Below are 19,867 nucleotides of genomic sequence, written 5' to 3' on the forward strand. Positions count from 1 at the left end.
TCATCTTTAACCTACCGTGCCACTCAATACGAATTGTTACATCCATAACACAATAATCCGTGAAAACATCGCCGAATTCCTCGCTCAGAACGCCATTTCTCAAACGGCTCCCTGAGCCTGTCCAGATTCTTCATTTACATACGGGGTTCAAAGGTCATGCGATTATATAATCGACTGTCACCAGGTGCACTTTTTGGGGTCATCTCGGCATACTTTATTTTACAGGTGCATGCACAGGACGTCGTTTGCGATATCACGGACTAATAAGATAGCATGTTTTAATGCCATGCAGTGATGAGATCGTCCTTTTCTTCAACTGCATCATTTCGGTAGTTGTTGAACTTCGTTTTCCATCAAAAACATTGCATATAACGGTGCTCAATAACTTGTTCAAGACAGGGCCGAGACATTATACGTATACCATGAACAAGCAGTATCAGCTGGAATTTTTCGAAGTTAAAATTTGGATGGGGTAATAGCTGATAGTTGTTTGATATTTTGATTTTTTATTGTACTTGCCATCTATTTAGGGCTATGCCAATCTTCAATTTTTAAAAAATGGACCCCTACATGACTAGTTAAAAATGTATATACCACACACAATACCGATAAGAATAAGAGGTTGTTCTGGGTATTCTGGCGTTAGCCCTAAAATACTATAAAATTCTGGCGTTGACACAAAATAACCACTACTCCCCCCTCAAGTATTCTCTTTTCTTTCTAATTTTAATTCAGTTTCATAATACACTAGAATGCAGGATTTTGCATTTACCTGCTATTTTTTTCAGGGGGAGTACCCGCGAAATTTTGGCCCCCAGACCCCTCGCCAAAAAAAAATTCGGCTCCCGCCTATGGCGCTCGCATTACCACATTACCACTAAATTACTGGACCCCCGCGTGACTACATTCCATCACATTCATAAAAAATACATATGACTAGTGCAAATACACGTGTATTTGAAATGCATTTCAATTGTATGTTCAACTCTTGTTTGATAAATCTTATCTTGCCAGACTACTCAACGGGAATCACCTGAAACATGTTCCACCAGCTTTTTCAGCTTTGCCTGACCTGGCAATAATGTGAGTATATTGAAGGTTATTATCCAAATTAGATTTCACACACTACAAAATTATCTTTTACAACCCTTTCTATCACATATCCGTTACTGACGTTTTCTACGCTAAACGATCTGAAACTATTCCATATTACTACGTTAAATAATGCAAAGAATTAGATCACATTTTTAGTGTAGACTATTTTGGTGTGTTAATCATATTTGTTACAAGTAAATATAGACAAATCAAGTTTGACGAGTATCTATGCTGTTTGGGTTATCTAAAAATGTGCACTTGCTTATAAAAATGAGACCAACTGTACGTATTTAAACAAAATGAAAATACCTTGCGATCCATCGCCTTCACTTGGTTTTATCGTTGGCCAAACATTTTCTTCTCAGATATGTCCTCGGATGAAATATATTGTATATGTTACCATAACAACACTTATGATGGAATAATAGCGTCACTCATTACTTAAGGGTTAACTTGAAAATATTTCCATGTTACGGAGTCATAACACAAAATAAAACTAATAAACGCAGCGGTTGAAGGTGAGACAACTCCAGATTTGTTTTGTTTCATACTTCCAGAATATAAAAGCATATATTCCATTTGATCCCTATTATGAAAACTACCACAGTCCATGCTATTTTTTTAATTGGCGTTCTCGTTTCTTGGAAAAAGTTTAGCTAATCAAAATGTGACGTCACAAACAACAACGTTTTCTATAGCAAGCCGATAAAAAAACTTGTGTAGACATTTTGAATTATTCATGTATCCGTATTTTTTGTTTTCGTTAACAGACAGATTGAGGACAACCAGATAGAGTACATTCCTGACCACGCCTTTGCCGGAAATGACCGGGTTCACATGCTTGTTCTCAAGGATAATCCTATTGTGTCTTACGGAAAACTGGCTTTCAGTAACCTACCTTTGAAAAACCTGTACGTAATCGACACTGATTACAGATATTTTCAGATAATTTCGGATAATTTGGCCCAGCGTTATTTTTCACTATTCATTTTATTCTGTGGAAATTTTGTACAAGATAAAGTATGCTACATAATTACAAGAAAAGAGGGGATTCCATTTGTATAGGACATACTTATAATTACTCCTCAATTAATCCTTCCTATTGTGATGAATTTAAACCCTGTGTAACAATTAATGTGATTAATTAAAGATATAACAGTTTAATTCCGTATGTATCAGATTTATTTCCGCTGGTTGTTATCATTATAGAATTAATGGATATAGAAAGTATCAGGTATCGAATAATTTCCTAAATGGCGGATTGGTTATTTGTCACAACAAATAAACTAATGCCAATTATGTATTGAAGTTAATATATTCGTTGGGTTTATATGCGCGACATCGGGTACATTACATAAACGTAGGAATATTTGTTCGCTGTCATGTTTTTTGTAACAATGGAAGTATTATTTACATATATTAACAAATTTATTTATTGATTTTTTTTATAAAGTATTCATTCGCGATGAACACAATTTTATTTATTTCATCACATTATATGGGAAAGTATTATTTTTGGAAATTCGTGACTTACGCTAGCATAAAGTGATTTGAGATTACAACCATGGTTAATCTAATAAGGAATAACAATACATCAATGCTTTATATAAAAATAGAACAGCAGTTTTAAATCATTATGGTATGTTGGGTCAATTTTGATATTAGCTTTTGGCTCTGAATGTTCTTGGAGAGCCTTGGAGGGATTGAATGGCTGTCTGGTGGTATTAATCGTATTCATGTAAGCAATATATATAATTTTTTACTTTAAACTTAAGATGCCATACACATTCCTTTCGCTTTTCACAAATGTTACAGACAAATATCGGAGGCACGGGATATGAGAGAATTCCCCGACCTGTCTGGTGCATCTGATCTACAGACGTTGAAACTGGACAGATCTGCTATTACCGAGATACCTGCTAACTTTTGTTGCTCCCATCCCAATATACAGGAATTGTAAGTAATGAAAACCTTAATGTAGCTCATTGTTCCTGGAATAACAATTGGCGAATATCTTCCTAGACACTTCATTAGATATGAGATGTTAAACGTCAAAATGACGTCAAGGGAATATATGGTTCTGTTTGTACGTAAGAACGTTCATACTTGCATTGACTGGGCGCTTCTGCCGAAATAATTTCTATCTAATGATTATTTAACACAGTCATCACTTCAAACACGTGTTTGCGTCTCGAACCTGTGCGGTGAGAAGGATGTATGTAGTCCAATGTCTGTAGTCCAATAAGGTATTCCAGCTACCAGCTCCATATTTTGCTTTCAATCAATTTTTGGACTCCTGGTTATTTATTTAAGGATAAACCTTAGATTTTGTTTAATTTATGAGACCATAAATCCGATGGAGCACGAGGTTAACTGCGTAAACGAGGAGCGTTTTCAAGCAATTAACAGCCTGCTATGTTTGATTTATATCTTAAACAAAACAAAATAAAAACAAATACTACTTAGATTTACAATATTTTCATATGACAATAACAGCGTTCAAAAATCAGATACAAAAAATTTACCTTGTGAGATATACGCGAAAAACTGTTTTTGACTGATATTGAAAATTAGGTATGATGTTTGTTAGTTAATACTGACACGTGGTTAGTGGAAAGAAGTCCGCCAATATTTACATATATTCATGTGCGGCTGACTGGGTCGCGTTCTACGCTCAAGTTATTGAGAAATAAAAAGACATGCTAACACTGATTTTCGATTCAGAAACAGTGGTAATTGTAAATATATAGTTAAAACTTGCAAAGTCATTGTTCAGCCGAGAACATTTTATTCGGTTATTATGAAACTCTGTGAACTTACTGATAACATTCACTTCTTTATGAATTAAAATCTTGTTTGTGTTGCTAGTTCCATAGATAATATGTGGGACTTTCTGACTCTACAGAATTATTTTGTTTATCTTATCGTTAAACGAATTAAATACTATTAATATGTGTAATAGATGCTACGAAAGCTTTTCATTCAAAATGTACGATTATTCTTTAAAAATCAAATTATGAAATGAGTTCTGGTTGCTTCACCATGCTTTTCATATTGCAAATTGAGAAATCTTGATATTTTTTACGTGATTCCATGATTTATGTGAGACTACGACATACTCAGCCAGGTGGTAAAGAGAGATACAGCAGGCCAATTCTACTTTATACCTTTAGAACGAGGGGAAGAACTTATTTCAACCTGCATGGTCCTAGAAATACTATATTCATTGACGGTCGTGTTTGACATACAGTGTATATCAAAACAGAATTATGTCGCTTTGAAATGGGTAACAAGCGTTGAAAAAATTGGATATCTAATATCTACTAATATCGATGAAAGGGTTTTACTTACAGCGATATTTGAATGTTTGTTATTTCACAGAAATGTGCATTCCAACGACATCAAAAAGATTCCGGATTTGAAAGAGTGTCGTATGCTGAAATTAGTGTAAGTAGTTACAATGTACAGTAATGTTAAGGAATTGGTGTCATTTATCGGAGAATGCAAGGTTACAACAAATTTTCAAAAAATAGTGCTAGCTTTAATATTTAGTGTGTGAGTACAAAGTTAATTAAGTTTTAAAAGATAAAACCAAAGATATGCATCTATGCTTTTTAGCGTATTGTATGCTATAGCTTCACAATCAATATTTTGTGTTCACAGTCTGTCTGGTTTTGTTAAATTACTTTCAGGAAATGGACTTTTTTCACAGCCAGACAATTTTTGCATTAATTTATCAGAGGTGGCCTTTTGCACATAGACTAGAGAACACTTCAGACCCTACCAAATCATCCTTCGTCCGGAAATTAGCTTCCGGTTTATGAGACGGTAGAAAGTCTGGATATATTGTGAAATGAACTGCACCATACATTTAGAATACATTTCAAATAATTTTAGGTCGATATTTCTGATCGCACTCAAATCATTTACAAGAACAGATTAGATTGCAGCTGCTGTTAGCCAGTAGCGTCTTGCTCAATTACAAAAACTCATTCAGTCGTGTGGATTTCTGATATAGCCCTGAATATTTACTAATTTTACCAGTGTTAACACGATACGCCATACTGTGAAAGTTTTTTTGCATTGTATTATTTGAAATGCACAGGAAGCCGAATTTCACTGCTTAAGGGATTTCAAATAGCCAACCGGTTTACCACTGTTATCCTGATAGCAACGTTAATAATTTTACGTTTCACAAGTAGTGCGTACTAACTGTGCCTGCATAGGTTATCACTTCACAAACAACATGGTAATCGTAAACAAACTTTAAAAGAAAACCTGAAAATGGTTAGCGTAAGAGTAATATCAGCCCACATTATTAACACTAAACGAATTGATTAAAAACAACTTTTGTATATCTAGTCAAGCGGGAACATGGAGACACACTATGTGTATCGTTTACTGTACTATCACATACGTTATATATAGGCTCTGACTGGAACCCTATTTTTTTTTTTTTTTTTTTTATTTGTTGAATTAAAGGACTAACAATATTAGTATTTTCTCTTCCAATACGATATCCTAATTCTCTGACATTCAATAGGTTTTATATAAGCTTGTTTTTATACAAGCAAAACAATGGGAATGTCGATAGAGAATCTTAACTGGGGCTATGGCGTCGCATTTAAGAGCGTTCACATTGAAATTTCCATATGCATATTTCCCGCTGACAAAATGTCGATATCCTTTTTACGAGAGTCAATATCGATTTTATAACATGCAAATTAGATTTGAATCCATCTGAGCTTTGATAAATATATACTTAATCATAAGAATCATTCAGAAGGATAGATTAATCCAGCACCCCTATGTTCATTGCATCCCCCATTTTGTTGCATGAGGTAGTTCATCTAAATGTTTTAAACAAATGCGTAAATGACAATCCTCTCTCAAAGTCTGAGTAACTGGTATAATGACATCACTGAAACATAAAATTGTGATCTATTTACCGTTTGAGGAGTAAATGAACAGAGATGATGCTTTATTGTAAGTTTAAGGAAAAGTGCTGATTCGGCCATATATGCTAATTGTACTATTCGTTTGGTTCCATACATTAACCAACATGCAATCGTATTAGGGTGCCACTTAAAGTTTCAGATACAATACTTTGGTGATCCATTTAGTTTTTATTGATCTTTTTGTAAATTTGATGGATATGATATCACGAATGTAATTTAATACATTTTTATATATCCACCCTGTCAAATTAGGTTTGAAAACGATTTGATCATAATTGCAAAAGCACCATATTTTGTAATTAATAAAAGAGTTTTATTTTTAGTAAGAAAAAAGAATATGTATCAGTGTGAATGATCACTCCATACAATAAGGTTGCTTGATAATGCAGTACGATAGCGCGATAGTGTTGGCGCCAGTACGCTCCCAAAGGCATTCTCGTGGGTATTAGTACATATAGCTAGCGTCAGACGGTTACATACGAATGAGAGATTTATGTTCAATGTTGGAGATCGAGAGAGAAAAAATCAATATTCTGAGCCTATAACAAATTGGTAATCAAAAAGTTGGCTCACAAATCAAGCGACTTTACTGTGCTTAGACATACTCAGTATTATTTATGTAAAAGAAAGAACATCAATTATCCTCGTCGGATGAAGATGATATGCATTTTTGAGGATTTAAAAAATATTAAGAATTTTCTATACTGTAAACGTGTTTATTTCCGCTGGGTTTTAATTTCGCGGTTTCGATAGTTAAACTGTACGTGTTGGAGTTATTTCCGCGATCGATGTATCTTTTTCACTTTTGCACACATCGCAAAACAATACGTTTGGTGATTTTTATCGACCGAAAGACCGTTGCGTAGTATACGTACATGCCCCCCTCACGTGAATTTCCACGCTCACAGTAATAAAAATGGATAAAGCCTTTTTAGTATTCCAATACAGAAGAATGTAATTAATTTTGTAAAAATCGTTGACTTTGAAGCAATTTGAGCAAAGCGTTTTCGATCTCTATGATCGGGTATGTAGGATGTTAAACTATTTGTGTTGTTAGATTGTTACAGAACATTACTTTGGTCCGTTCATTAAAAAAGCTGTACGTCATCAAAAAGTGTTTTCCCTATCTCGATCACGTGATGCACAGCTTGAAAACAAATTAATAAAACTCGTAATGGTAATAAAATCTAATTGTTATTCTGTGATATACAGAGCCAGTAGCCATTTATACAGAACCTGTATGAAACAAAGCTGGGTATGTCCCAATTTCATGTCGATGGTAAATACTAAACATGTAACTCCAATGACGTGCAGGAATTGTTCAGTGTTGGGATGATATATATTGTCTATTATTGAGTAATATAGAAATATATATAGGTAATATATTTAGGAGACATGGAATTATCAAAACAGATTTTATGCTTTAATGTAAAATTTATCACAATAGGAGATGTAAGCTAAATGGATGTATCCAATTTACATTCATACCAGCATAAATGGCTTTTTTTTTATTGACAAGAAATGTCTTGACTTTTCAGAAATTTAGGAAATAATGATATATCATCATTAGAAGGAAATGTCTTTGCCAATCTGACCCATCTGAAGGACCTCACCCTCACACGTAACGGTATCACCTTCATCCCCGAGAACGCATTTTCTGGTCTAACTAACCTCGAGTATCTGTGAGTAAAGTACCAATAATTTAGTAACACGTCTAGTCTATGTCGATGATCAAATGTTTAACAATTAGTTCATGATGACGTGGTTAAGAAAATATAGTTATGCGTTTCCTCTGTTTACTTGACTGTACTGAATTTTTGTGTATTTATTTTGTTTGTTTGTTCGAACAAACATATAAGTAAGAAATTTAATTAGCATTAGTGTACAATGTTCCGAACATTTTATTATACAGTGGAACTTCGTTAACTCGAAGTCGACGGGACCACGAGTTATCCGAGTGTTCGAATTAAGCGAGTTATCATTTTTGGTGAAACGTTTGGTCAATATTTGTCAACATTATATAATCATAATAACTTCGCTCTGTCGCTCATCAGTTTAGTGTGAAGACTGGTCAATACATGTAAATATATATGTAATGTTTCGTTATGTCACTTGTAATTTGGTGTAGTTTTGCCGATATACAGTCACGATAAAGTTTCTTTCACTTAGTCACTTCAAGAACGATCTGATGTGCAAGTCATGTTTGCAAAATGTACACGATAAAACGGAATTCGACAAAATAACAAGTTATTAATGTCAAAACAAATAACCGTTTAAGTTTAACACAGACTGCATACAAAACGTAACAGAACCATTACCTTTTATTGGACATATATAAAATACTGTTTGATCGGCCTACTTACTTTTTATTGATAACCACGCCATTTCCATGTGTATTAGCACCGGAAGTTGGGCTGCGCATGTGCGTATAAAATGTTACTGTAACTGAGTTGGCGTTTTATCCGATATAATAGACAGCACTGACCGTTACAGTTGTACTCTGAACACCTCGGCAGTAATTACGCCATTGTTTCAGCAGTTTAAAGATTTAATAGGCGCCGGTGACTGTGTCATTTCTACACCTGTAAAAACATTAGCCGGGTAGATCTACCGGTGTGTCAGAGATTAGTTCCGCTTGAGCGAACGGGTAGATGAGTTGTTGACTATCGTGTGTACTGATATCGGCGACCGCCTTGGGAAATTACCTGATGTAAGTAAAGCAGTACTTTTTATCACCAAGACTTGTTGTTATAAGATTCAACCGACAATTTCTTTTATGAATTTATGAAACACTTATAATAGCATGTAGGTAATTAGTAGTGCCGATATGTTCAGTATTACAAACGGAATTTAGCTCTTAAAAAATGTCGGCGTTTGCCACCGATCGACGAAATTTATACTTCGAGTTATTCGAACATTTCAAGTAGGATTTTTATTGTTGGGACCAAATTTTTACTTCGTATTATCCGAGTTTTTCGAGTTATCCGAATTCGAATTATCCGAGTTTTTTTTACTAAGATAAAGAGAGAATTCGGCCGGGACCGGCGAGGTACTTCGAGTTAAGCGGGGTATTCGAGTTATCCGAGTTCGAGTTAACGAAGTTCCACTGTATTCGTAATATGTTATAGGGGAACAAAATCATATTTCGCTAAGCAAAAAGGAATGGAAGGGCTGCAAGGGTGGAGGAGCCCTGGGATCATCCACCTAACATTCTAGTGTCCTCACGAACAAGGGCATTCATTCTTCAAGGCCACTTTAATTTAATGAGCGATAATCTCTCTGTATACGTTTAGCTTTTTCTATTTCATATTCAGGTGTTGGGAGTTGGGGAGGGGGTCGGAGGGGTGGTGTTGGGAGGGTGGGGTGCTGAAAATAGAAGGAAACTAAGATGATATAACACATGAGTACATATTTCACTAAATCATTGATACATGATGGTTGTCATATTACAGCATCAAGTGTAAGAATACTATTTTTTTAAACTCGAGGTCTGTGAGATTTGGCAGGGAAAAGTCCCGTGATACCTCAAGCTCAATAATTACAATCTAAATTCTATAAATTAGCGATGTAAATGATATATTTTCCAAAACAACAAGGTAAAATAAAATTTCTAAATATTTAATATAATTAATATGATAGATGAACCTTAGATAATTATAAAACACCAATAGTATCAGAAATGTTTGTTTTTATGATCTTCTGTGTGTTAGATTGAATGTCATGTTTACAAATAACCATAAGTTGATAAGAATTTTCCTTTACGCCTAAAGATTTTTTGTAAGAAAGTCTTATATGGAACGCCATAGCTATCACACATGACCTTCGTTCCATAGTCTGAAGGTCAAAAGTTGCTTTCTTTATAGTTGTAGCATTACTTGAGTTTTATATATAATGTATTTATTTTACATATTTGTTGTTGCAGAGATCTCTCCAAAAACAACATAGAAGAAATACATGACAATGCTTTTATAGACTTAGTCTCCTTGACAGAATTGTAAGTACTATTTATGCGGTATTCAATTTGCCTCGATTTTGAACAATTTGATTGTCCAATAAGCTATCTTTAAGGAAAGCCTCATCAAAAGGTAATGTTCACGTTATGTTTTCGTTGAACTTTTGAGATACAGAGTTGTAATTCTTATTTTTTGAACGGATTTCTTTCCACTTCACTATAAAAAGCCGTAATGAACAGTGCAAAATTGTTGATATGAAATATTTTATGATATATAATTTATATACTTTATATAGTTCATATATGTTATCAAACAGATTATATTAATTTGAATTACAAATTATACTATAGAATTAATCTTGTTAGTCCGGGAGGAACCGCGAACAAGGACTCTTAATATGAGAGGAAACTCGGGTACCAAGAATAAAACCCGCATGGCCGGACGTATACATATACATTTCACTACCAAACGAGAACTTGAACCCACACAGATACTCCTTTAGTTAGCAATAACTAATATGAAATGTCATTTTTTATTTCCAGAAACCTAAGTGAGAATGAGTTTCCACGCCTGCCTATCGAGGGCTTAAATAAACTGGAAGTTCTAAAGACATTCCACAATACCAATCTGCAGGAGGCTGTTCCCTCTGACAGACTACCAAATATCGAAATTCTTGTTCTGTCATATGCCTATCATTGTTGCGACTTTATATATGCTGGTAGAAAGGTATTATTTCTACTCATATCATTCTTTTCTCGCTCTTTATGTTAACTGTTACAAGTAGCCATACCTAATATATACATAAAAATATGTACCCTGATACAATTGTATTAGAAAAAAATACTCAAAAAGATAAGAGATCCATTATTAATGATAATTTTCTATTTTATTATTTATTGTTTTCGATGTGTGAGTGGAATCATAGATTAACCTCCAACTGCGATGCGAAATATTTAAATTATAGTTTTTACCGGTGACAATTACAACTCTGTTCTTATCAATGTGGTTGTGATTTTATACGAAGCCGACATTGCTTACAATAATGTTTATTGTCGTAACAATAAATGAAAGTCATTTTAGCAAAACCTACCTGATTGCGCTCTCTTAAATCCAAATTCAGTGCTTTCACAGCCTTGAAAAAGTACTTATAACCTTCCCTGCAGGGGAGAGTAATAAACTCAATCACTAAACGTGCAATGTGGAACATAAACAAAATGTTAGAAAGAATTAATGGATACATTAAAGACTTCAAATCAAGCTTGCTTTACGATCACACACCTGGTTGGGGGCAGCAGGTTCATCTATTATGTCCTGCTAGCAGAAACAAGTTCTATGATGTAAACCCGCTGGTGGTCCTAGATTCAGATTCTCAATTGTAAAGAAAAGGCTGACCTTATAAATTAGTAATTAGGAACAGTTTAAATTCTGGCGCAGTTGTAATATTTTTTCTATCGTGTTGGAAATTTAAAAATAGTCCTTTCTATATAGTTTGTCCTTCTGATAGCTCTTACATTTAGGTAACATACAAACGGTGTACTTCCCAAAATGTTAGTGACACTAAGAAACCAACTCCGGCGATTTGATTCTACGTCCTTGAGTTAGAAGTTTTTTCCTCTGCATCGTTGATCAGGTTACACCTAATCTGGAAAATAAAATGTATTTACAGGACGAACAAGATACTAGACTGAGGGAGGATGTCACGTGGTTAAATGATCCCTTAGGTACGTGTTCGACAGTGTGGTGATGGGTTTGGTTTTCAAAGTCTTTCATTGTTGACAAAATACTTTTTTTCTAATACACTGTATTGGGATCAGAAAAAAGTTATTGTGCATCAAATGATACGCATTGCTATACAGATGCTATCTTATTGATCAATTCTATTCTTAAAAATTCAAATGTGTGCGTTAAGATATCAAGATAAAGTTCAAACATTTTCAAACCACTTTTGGCCCGAGCTGAAATCACGTATCTCTTAACTGATGCTGAAATAACCGTTAATTATGATTCGACACATAAAAATAAGATTGGGCTTTGTAATTAATAGAACAACATCGTTACATCACTGATACAAAAAAAACTGAGATGAATGAGTCTTCATTACAGTTTCAAAAATTTCAGATGTCTTCGTCACTGATACAAAAATATGAGATGATTGAGCAGTCTTCATCACTGATATGAAACGATGAAATGGGCTAACGAATGTTTTTTGTATGCTTATTTAGATAATGCAACCTTCGTTGAAAACACAGATGATTACCGACCGCATGATCATTACACGATTTTTATCGGACCCAATGATATGGATGACATTACTGGTAATCCCTCGGATATTGATGCGTTTGACAGTATGGAAGCCATCATTCACGTCAGAAAACCCGTGAACTGTACACCTTTGCCAGGTTGGTATCTAAGATTTCATTTCTGCGTGGAATCTAGTGAAATAGATAGCATCTATTGGGAGTACATTCTTTCAAAACAGGTAGATAAAGTTACATTTTTCTGATAAGGCACGTTCTACTCATATACTCAAAACCCCCAAGGACTTGTCCTTTCTAAAGAGAGAGAGAAAAATTACATGATCTATTTAGCTGTGGGATCATCACATTTCTTCCATGTAGATGTAAGTCTCTACCAGTAGATAACCTTAAGAAAAAGAGTGAAGACAGAATCGATGGGATAAAAACAATATTCAGGAACTGAGAAAATATCAAAGCAAGCCAATAAAATCGCAATTTTTTCAAACCATATTTCTGATGAACGTAATGATAGAAATCAAAATAATCATAGCAGCCGCGTTCTCAGCTTGACAGGCTTATGGAATGGAAATTGAAGTGTTCATTTTTATATTTGTGTGTTTCTCATTTTATTGCCTAAAATAATATGTGTAACGGTTCAATACGGTTCAATGCTTATATTTTTGTGTATGTATCATGCATGACAATTCCTACAAAAGACGGGAATAACATCATCCTGTTAACGGATTCCAAAACATGTCAATATTGAGTCGCATTTTCAAATTCTTAAAAATGGCCATTTCTGCAACATCAGCAAAATCAAAAGAAACATTCATCTGTTGTTTTCTTTTCATTCTACAGGTCCTTTCCTACCTTGTGATGATCTGTTTGGCTGGTGGTCACTTCGGTGTGGGGTGTGGATGGTTTTCCTTCTAGCTGTTGCGGGGAATGGTATCGTTCTCTTCGTGTCGATCAGCGGCAGATCCAAAATGGAGGTTCCAAGATTCCTCATATGCAACTTGGCGTGTGCTGATTTCTGCATGGGCGTGTACCTTGGAATGTTAGCAATTGTAGACGCCTCAACCATAGGTAATATTGCAGTTATTCTCCTCGTCAGTAGATCTATGTTGTGGTATGTACGTAGGTATAACAAGGATTACAGAAAACATTTCTCTACATTTTTCAATTTCAATTATTTTAGACAAATTTCTTATGTTGTGACAATTTCAAATACATTTTCATCGTTTTGCAGCCGGCTCAGTTCTTGACAGCTGAAAGGAACAGGCTGTTTTAATGATCTTCTTTTAAGGGGCTGAACGACAGACACAACACTTTAATGCCTATGAAATCTACAATGTACATGAAATACAGTGTATACTATATGATAGATAATGCAACGTAAAAAAAAGTCTAAAACTGTAAAATACTGATTAGTTTAAAAAATAGGATATGTTAGCTATGGTTTATAAGTAAAGGGAGATAACTCTTATAATAGATTCCAGGAGACGTGCTTTATGAAATTGTGAGAAAACAGTAACGGCGACTCCAAACTTACCCTAGAGTATCACTTTCAAGTTTCTAGCTGAAATACATGTAAGAACTGATCTGTATATTTCCAGGAGAGTTCCAACAGTACGCTATCCGCTGGCAGACGAGTCCTGGTTGTCTGGTTGCAGGCTTTCTTGGCGTGTTCTCTAGTGAGCTCAGTGTATTTACATTAACAGTAATCACGGTGGAACGATACTACGCCATATCACACGCTCTACAGTTCAACAAGCGACTTACACTTAAATCTGCAGGTAAATACAATTTAATTGAATCTAATATATCTAACAATAATGCAATTATTAGAATCTGGGGAAAAAAACAAAGAAAAAAAACAGTGATAACGTGGTACTGTAAACATTTTAAGTATCTTAAATTTTAACAGTTTATAGATAGAAAGTGGTGAAATTAGCGCAATGCTAAAAACGAGAGCAAAATCAAGAAGCGAGAAGATAATGTTACCGCTAAAATGTGTTTATTTACAGCATATTGTATAAATCATTCCTTCTGGGCACTTGAATATTATACATGTAGTAATAGCTATCACGATTTTGGTGGATATATGGGTATCTAAAATACTGTACCATCTTTATATCCCTAAACTGACAGACCTAATGCGCAAGCACGACTGACGATTTTTAAATACCCTGGAATCCTTCATGATTTTATTGTTTGATGTTTATCAGGGGTCGTAATGACTGGAGGATGGATCTTCTGTATAGCCGTTGCTAGTCTTCCGCTCTTTGAGATCAGCGACTATCGAAAATTTGCTATATGTCTTCCTTTTGAAACAAGTGAAAGGGTCTCGTTGGGTAAGTGATTTTCTCACTATCTAATAATTTTAAACTTAAAATGAGAACAATGATACTTTTGGTTCAAATAATTTCCATTTAACAACTAAATGGATTTTGTCATTTCATTTTCAATTTAATTTTCTGTTGAGCCGAAAGTTTAGAGCAAACTGTCAAGAATAGTAAAAAAGTCTTTATGACATATCCGAACCGTTTGTTTTCTACAAGCTTGCCTACATCATTTTTTTTTTTTTTTTTCAGCTTACGTCTGTTTCATAATGATTTTTAACGCTGTGTCCTTCGTCGCTATCATAGCCTGCTACATCAAAATCTATATCTCTATTTTGGGATCACAAGCGTGGAACACAAAAGACTTTCGAGTCGCCAAGAGAATGGCTATTCTTATCTTCACAGACTTCCTTTGCTGGTCGCCAATCATACTGTTTTCAGCGACTGCTGCTTTCGGGTCTGAACTCATTAGCCTGAATGAAGCCAAAGTCTTGACCATATTCGTCTTGCCGCTCAACAGTTGTGCTAATCCATTCTTGTATGCAATATTCACTAAACAATTCAAACGAGATTGTGTCAAGTTATGCAAACGGATTGAAGAATCATCCATATCAAGAAGTCTTTCAAGTCTTAATAGTCGTCGAGTGTCACTCGGCTGTGGATCATCGTGGCGCCATTTACAGGTACATAGCCCTATGAGTACGGAGAAGAGAAGCAGCTGCAGTAATTCTTACAGTGGTGTTAGTAGCCCGGATGGACTTCTCAGCCCACATGGTATTGATGGGAAATACTTCCGGAAACAATCTGGTGATAGTCTTCTAGGTGGCATGTCTGTATCAAGCGAGGAAAAGGTCACGTCAACAGCAAGGCTCTTCGTTCGTCGTGATTCGTCGCCTTGCAAAGATGCGATGGAAAACGTGGACGGAGATCAGAAAAGGCGGCTTTCAGTCGGGTTAGCGGGATCAGAATCACAAATCGTCATTCATTTTGACAGGAAAGATATGAAAAGTGGTTCAGATGATTCCACGCTAGGTGATGAGCCTAGGGCTACATATAAAAAGCGGTATACGAGACGTCGTGCCAGTGCTACTCGTGGGACGTCTGCTACAGGAGGGGAAGGTCTCGACATAGAGACAGTTCTAGAAAGTGCTGGAGAATGTGACCTGGAACATTCCTTTCAAAAGGAAGATAAAGCAAAAAAAGACATAACTGCTCAAGAACTGTTTGCGAGATATCGCCTAAATAAAGAAAAACTCAAGAACGCCGTTACGGATTTTGATACAGGAAAACTTCAGCATGGTAATTCGGCACCTAATGTTCAAAGTTTTGAAACCAAACCAACTTTGCGGCTTCCCGTACAGAGTGATTCTGAAGACAAAACATCGCACATCAATGAATGGAGAAAGTCATCCCACTTATCATTTCTCTGGCGAAACTCGTTAGATCTAGAAGGAAATATGCCTTCCTACAAATCGAACAGCTTAATCGAACTGCCGTGTTCACCAAAAGACTTCAGATTATCCCCGTGCAAACGTCGGAGTTTGTCATCGCGTCATGAGGGTTACATACTGCTTAAAAATAGCAACAGAGATTCAGCTTACGAAGACGAAGACGAGATGCTAGAATACCAAGAAAGTATTGCTCAATCTGGAAAACAATGCCGACAGCTCAGCTCAATGCCCTACGCCAGTAACGCTCACGCGGACGATCGGCAGTCTGGTGACGTCAGAGAAACTAATATGGACGAGAAACACAGTGTTATGAGTCAGACTAGTCAAAACAGCAAAGAAAGTGGCATCAGCTCAGAGACATGTTGTCATGACAAAAAGGAAAGTGTACAAACAACAGCGAGAAAGGTCAAAACGTAAAAATGAAGTTTGGAGAACAATATATTGATTTTATGTAAAACAACGACATATATATATGTTCTAGACGATTGCGTCCGAAATGATTGTGTACCACATAATCATGAATGGACATATTAATATTTGTTAAAGATATAAGTCTTCGTTTGGTGAGGATGTGTACAAAAATCGAACTCGTTTACTTTATTTAAATGTAAGCAAAACATCTATTTTGCATGTGCCTTTTGTAGTTGATGTGCTTTCTTTAGGAAATGCTAAACTCTGGGTTCTTCTGTCAGCAGCTTCATTGTCTTTCATCAGCCAAAATATGAAATGCATTAATACAAAATATACAAAGCTAATACCACTGTCTAATCCATGGTGACATATTAACTAACATGACAATAGACCCGACTCCTTAGTAACTGTTCAATACATACGAGGATTAACAATTTTATTCATAATATTGACATAGAAACACGGGAAAATAATTATATTCTCTCCAATTAAAGATTAGAAAACTGATTTTTGTAACTTCAATCGTTACCTTCATGTCATAATGTTGAATATATAATAAAACGACTATTAAGACAATCAAGTAAGAATATTCTATGCATTTTCGCAGCCTGTCTAAAATGGCTGTAAGCAGTTGAGGGTCCCATGGTAAGGGAAGAAACTGATGTAAAGACTTTTTTTCGATGGTTTAGATTTTGGCGACTTTCCCAAACGTTTGAAAATAAGAACCCACTATAAATAACAACTTCTAATATACGTTCTAAAAAGATAAAAAGATGTACCATAATGCAGTTCATAGTTTGTTTAATTTATATGTATTTTAACTAGAATAAATATCATAGACTACGTATCAAATGAAAAACCTTCATGAGGAAATTTCAAGATATATGACAGATAATCTTATTAGAGTCAGACATGCTTCATTCGAAAATGCCAATTAGAGAAAAGCAATGAACATGAGCATGAGCATGATATCATAGCCCCATATCTTATAAATATTGTAATATTAATGAAAATACATAGGTGGAAACGGCTCTTTAAAATTAACCACAACTTCCTATCAAATTTTCGTTAACTTGTTTATAACAATATCTTAATTTTACTACAACGAGGATATCACTTTCCTCTTAAACGTACTTATCTTGCCTCAAATTACAATGAAGTATCACGGCACAGTCAAAATTCGTTGCCGACACATTACATTTATCTTTAAATATAGTATTATATCGAAATCACCCGTTTGAGTTTTGTAATTGCTATGCAGTGTTCTTTTGTTTAGTGCAACTGTGATAATAACCATGTATTTAATAAAAACTTATTGACCAAATATAAATATATCCAATATAAATCTATTGTGCATCTTAGATAATTAAGAATCAAGTTATGATAAATTGTTGAGATGGATATAAAAGAACCGTTACTACCGAAACGTGTTTCTATGACGACCATAATAAGCCACCTCAGTATCCAAGGATTCGCACGTGGTATGATAGATTTATGTCCAGTGTTACGTACGTGTTCTAATCATGGTAATTGTACATAATATCAAATTTCAATTAATATGTTTGCCTTCTTAGTTGACGCTGTTGTGTTAATTTCTGAATGTATATAAGTGTACAAAGCGACAAAGTTAAAAAGCAAGTTGTTGACGTTAAAACTGGTGATAATTGTCAGTGATAGTACTCATCGGGAAATCAACAGCGTAGACATTTCTGGTAAATTGTGTTTTAAATGATGATTTTAATCTGTGTCTGTATCGGTGTAAAAGTGGTAAAATTTATGCATTCATGAAATACTTGTGCATGCTTGAAGGCTTCTTTCAGTTTTAACGGAAACAACTTTAATTTTTTTTTTTAATTTCGGTAAGTATTAGAAAAAAATATTAAAAAAAAAAGTATATTTCTGCCGTAAATACCTAACAACGTACATACACCTCGGCTCGCAATTGTGATTAAATCTATAATGAATTACATTGGACGCCATTTTTATCCGGCAGTTACAGTTTAAAGAAATACCCGGATGCACATTATTAATGACAACAACTAATAAATGTTTACATATTTATTTATACTGTATTACTCCTTAAAATCCATTAACTAATTAGATCAATAGATCCGTGTACATACAAAAAGAAAGTTAATACTTCATCATTGATGTCAATCTTTTTTTTTAGTTTCATTCGGTATGAAACAAATTTTGTTCGCAAACTGTATGATTCTTTTTCACAAATCAATACGGAACGTCAATGGCCGTATTGTGACGTCACATTTTTCGCGGCATTTTCGGATTGTTTTGATTTTTTTTCATAGAGGTATGAAAAAAATCTGAACCAATCAGAAAGCCACATTCTGCGTACAAACAATGGAAAATTAATTATTTGTTATATGAGAGAAAATGAAATAGAAAATATATTTAAATAATATTCATGTTTAAAATATATAAGAATTCTAGCCCAAGATTCGTCGAAGTTCTTTATAAAGAAATTCCATAACTTCAAATCTTTCATTGGAAAGCATAACAGAGTTTTAGGAAAGATCCTTAAAGGTGGAACTTTCTAAGCTAAGTAACATAGATGAAACCGGGGCCAGGTTAAGTTGTTAGTAAACAAGCAATTAATTCAACCGTGTGATAAGTTAGACCGGAAGTTGAGTCAGTAGTTATAGCCGTTTATGCGTCATAAACTGTATAACGTGCCTTCAAAAATAAATTATTTTCAAACAAGATTTTATTGAAAATTAAAAACAGCACTTAGGGAATACAAAATACCTTGTATGACAATCAAGTGGAGAAATTAAATCAGAAAAACCGTACTGCTGTACAATTTTTCAGCAAATATTCCTTTTGATAATATAAACTTCTTTTACTTCTTTTCTTCTTTTCATTTTTGGCATGTATCTTTATTTGTATTTTATCAATACGAAGAGTCCATTTCCAATACATTATTTGCATACATGTAAAAAATGTCTTGTATTGTACATTGTGTTGATGAAAAAATAAAATAACTAAAAACTATTTAACAGTGTTGCTGCTTCAATACACTAATGTTGTTAGTTGTGTAACAAAAATTCTTAATAACTTGCGATCTTTGAAAGGGGCCATTGCATGCAAACACACGCACGGAACAAAGGAATTTATTTACTTTCTCGATCTCATGGAAATATTCGCTGGATGAATTGAAATCTATCATAAACTATCAATAGTTCATTGAATTGTAGCAACACCGCCTCAGATTCAAACCTGAAATGAAGCGTTGCAGAATAAAGACAATGGTGGAAATCAGAATTTTATTTCCATCGTGAATATATTGCTGGGTTTATGAAAAAAGGATTTCATTATCTTTGTCAGACAGACTAGATCTCCAACTAGTAGAAGTTGTAGACTGAGTGGGATGTTGTCGTTTAGCTTTCAGAATAGTGTGTTCGA

General features: G+C 34.6%; 1 protein-coding gene across 1 annotated transcript in view; it reads left to right on the plus strand.

Moving 5' to 3' along the window:
• The window catches only part of LOC117335750 (leucine-rich repeat-containing G-protein coupled receptor 5-like), a 73,261-nt gene extending 56,042 nt beyond the window's left edge, over positions 1-17,219 (plus strand). Inside the window, exons 8-20 of the mRNA XM_033895927.1 lie at positions 1,015-1,083; positions 1,866-2,006; positions 2,911-3,051; positions 4,477-4,542; positions 7,592-7,735; positions 9,976-10,047; positions 10,549-10,732; positions 11,673-11,727; positions 12,229-12,405; positions 13,102-13,329; positions 13,860-14,039; positions 14,472-14,597; positions 14,838-17,219. Of these exons, the coding sequence (XP_033751818.1) occupies positions 1,015-1,083; positions 1,866-2,006; positions 2,911-3,051; positions 4,477-4,542; positions 7,592-7,735; positions 9,976-10,047; positions 10,549-10,732; positions 11,673-11,727; positions 12,229-12,405; positions 13,102-13,329; positions 13,860-14,039; positions 14,472-14,597; positions 14,838-16,453 (3,199 nt within the window). The 3' untranslated portion in view covers positions 16,454-17,219. The remainder of the gene's footprint in view (positions 1-1,014; positions 1,084-1,865; positions 2,007-2,910; positions 3,052-4,476; positions 4,543-7,591; positions 7,736-9,975; positions 10,048-10,548; positions 10,733-11,672; positions 11,728-12,228; positions 12,406-13,101; positions 13,330-13,859; positions 14,040-14,471; positions 14,598-14,837) is intronic.
• Positions 17,220-19,867: the final 2,648 nt, after the last annotated feature.

This window comes from Pecten maximus, chromosome 10, assembly GCF_902652985.1.
Source record: "Pecten maximus chromosome 10, xPecMax1.1, whole genome shotgun sequence".
NCBI lineage: Eukaryota > Metazoa > Mollusca > Bivalvia > Pectinida > Pectinidae > Pecten > Pecten maximus.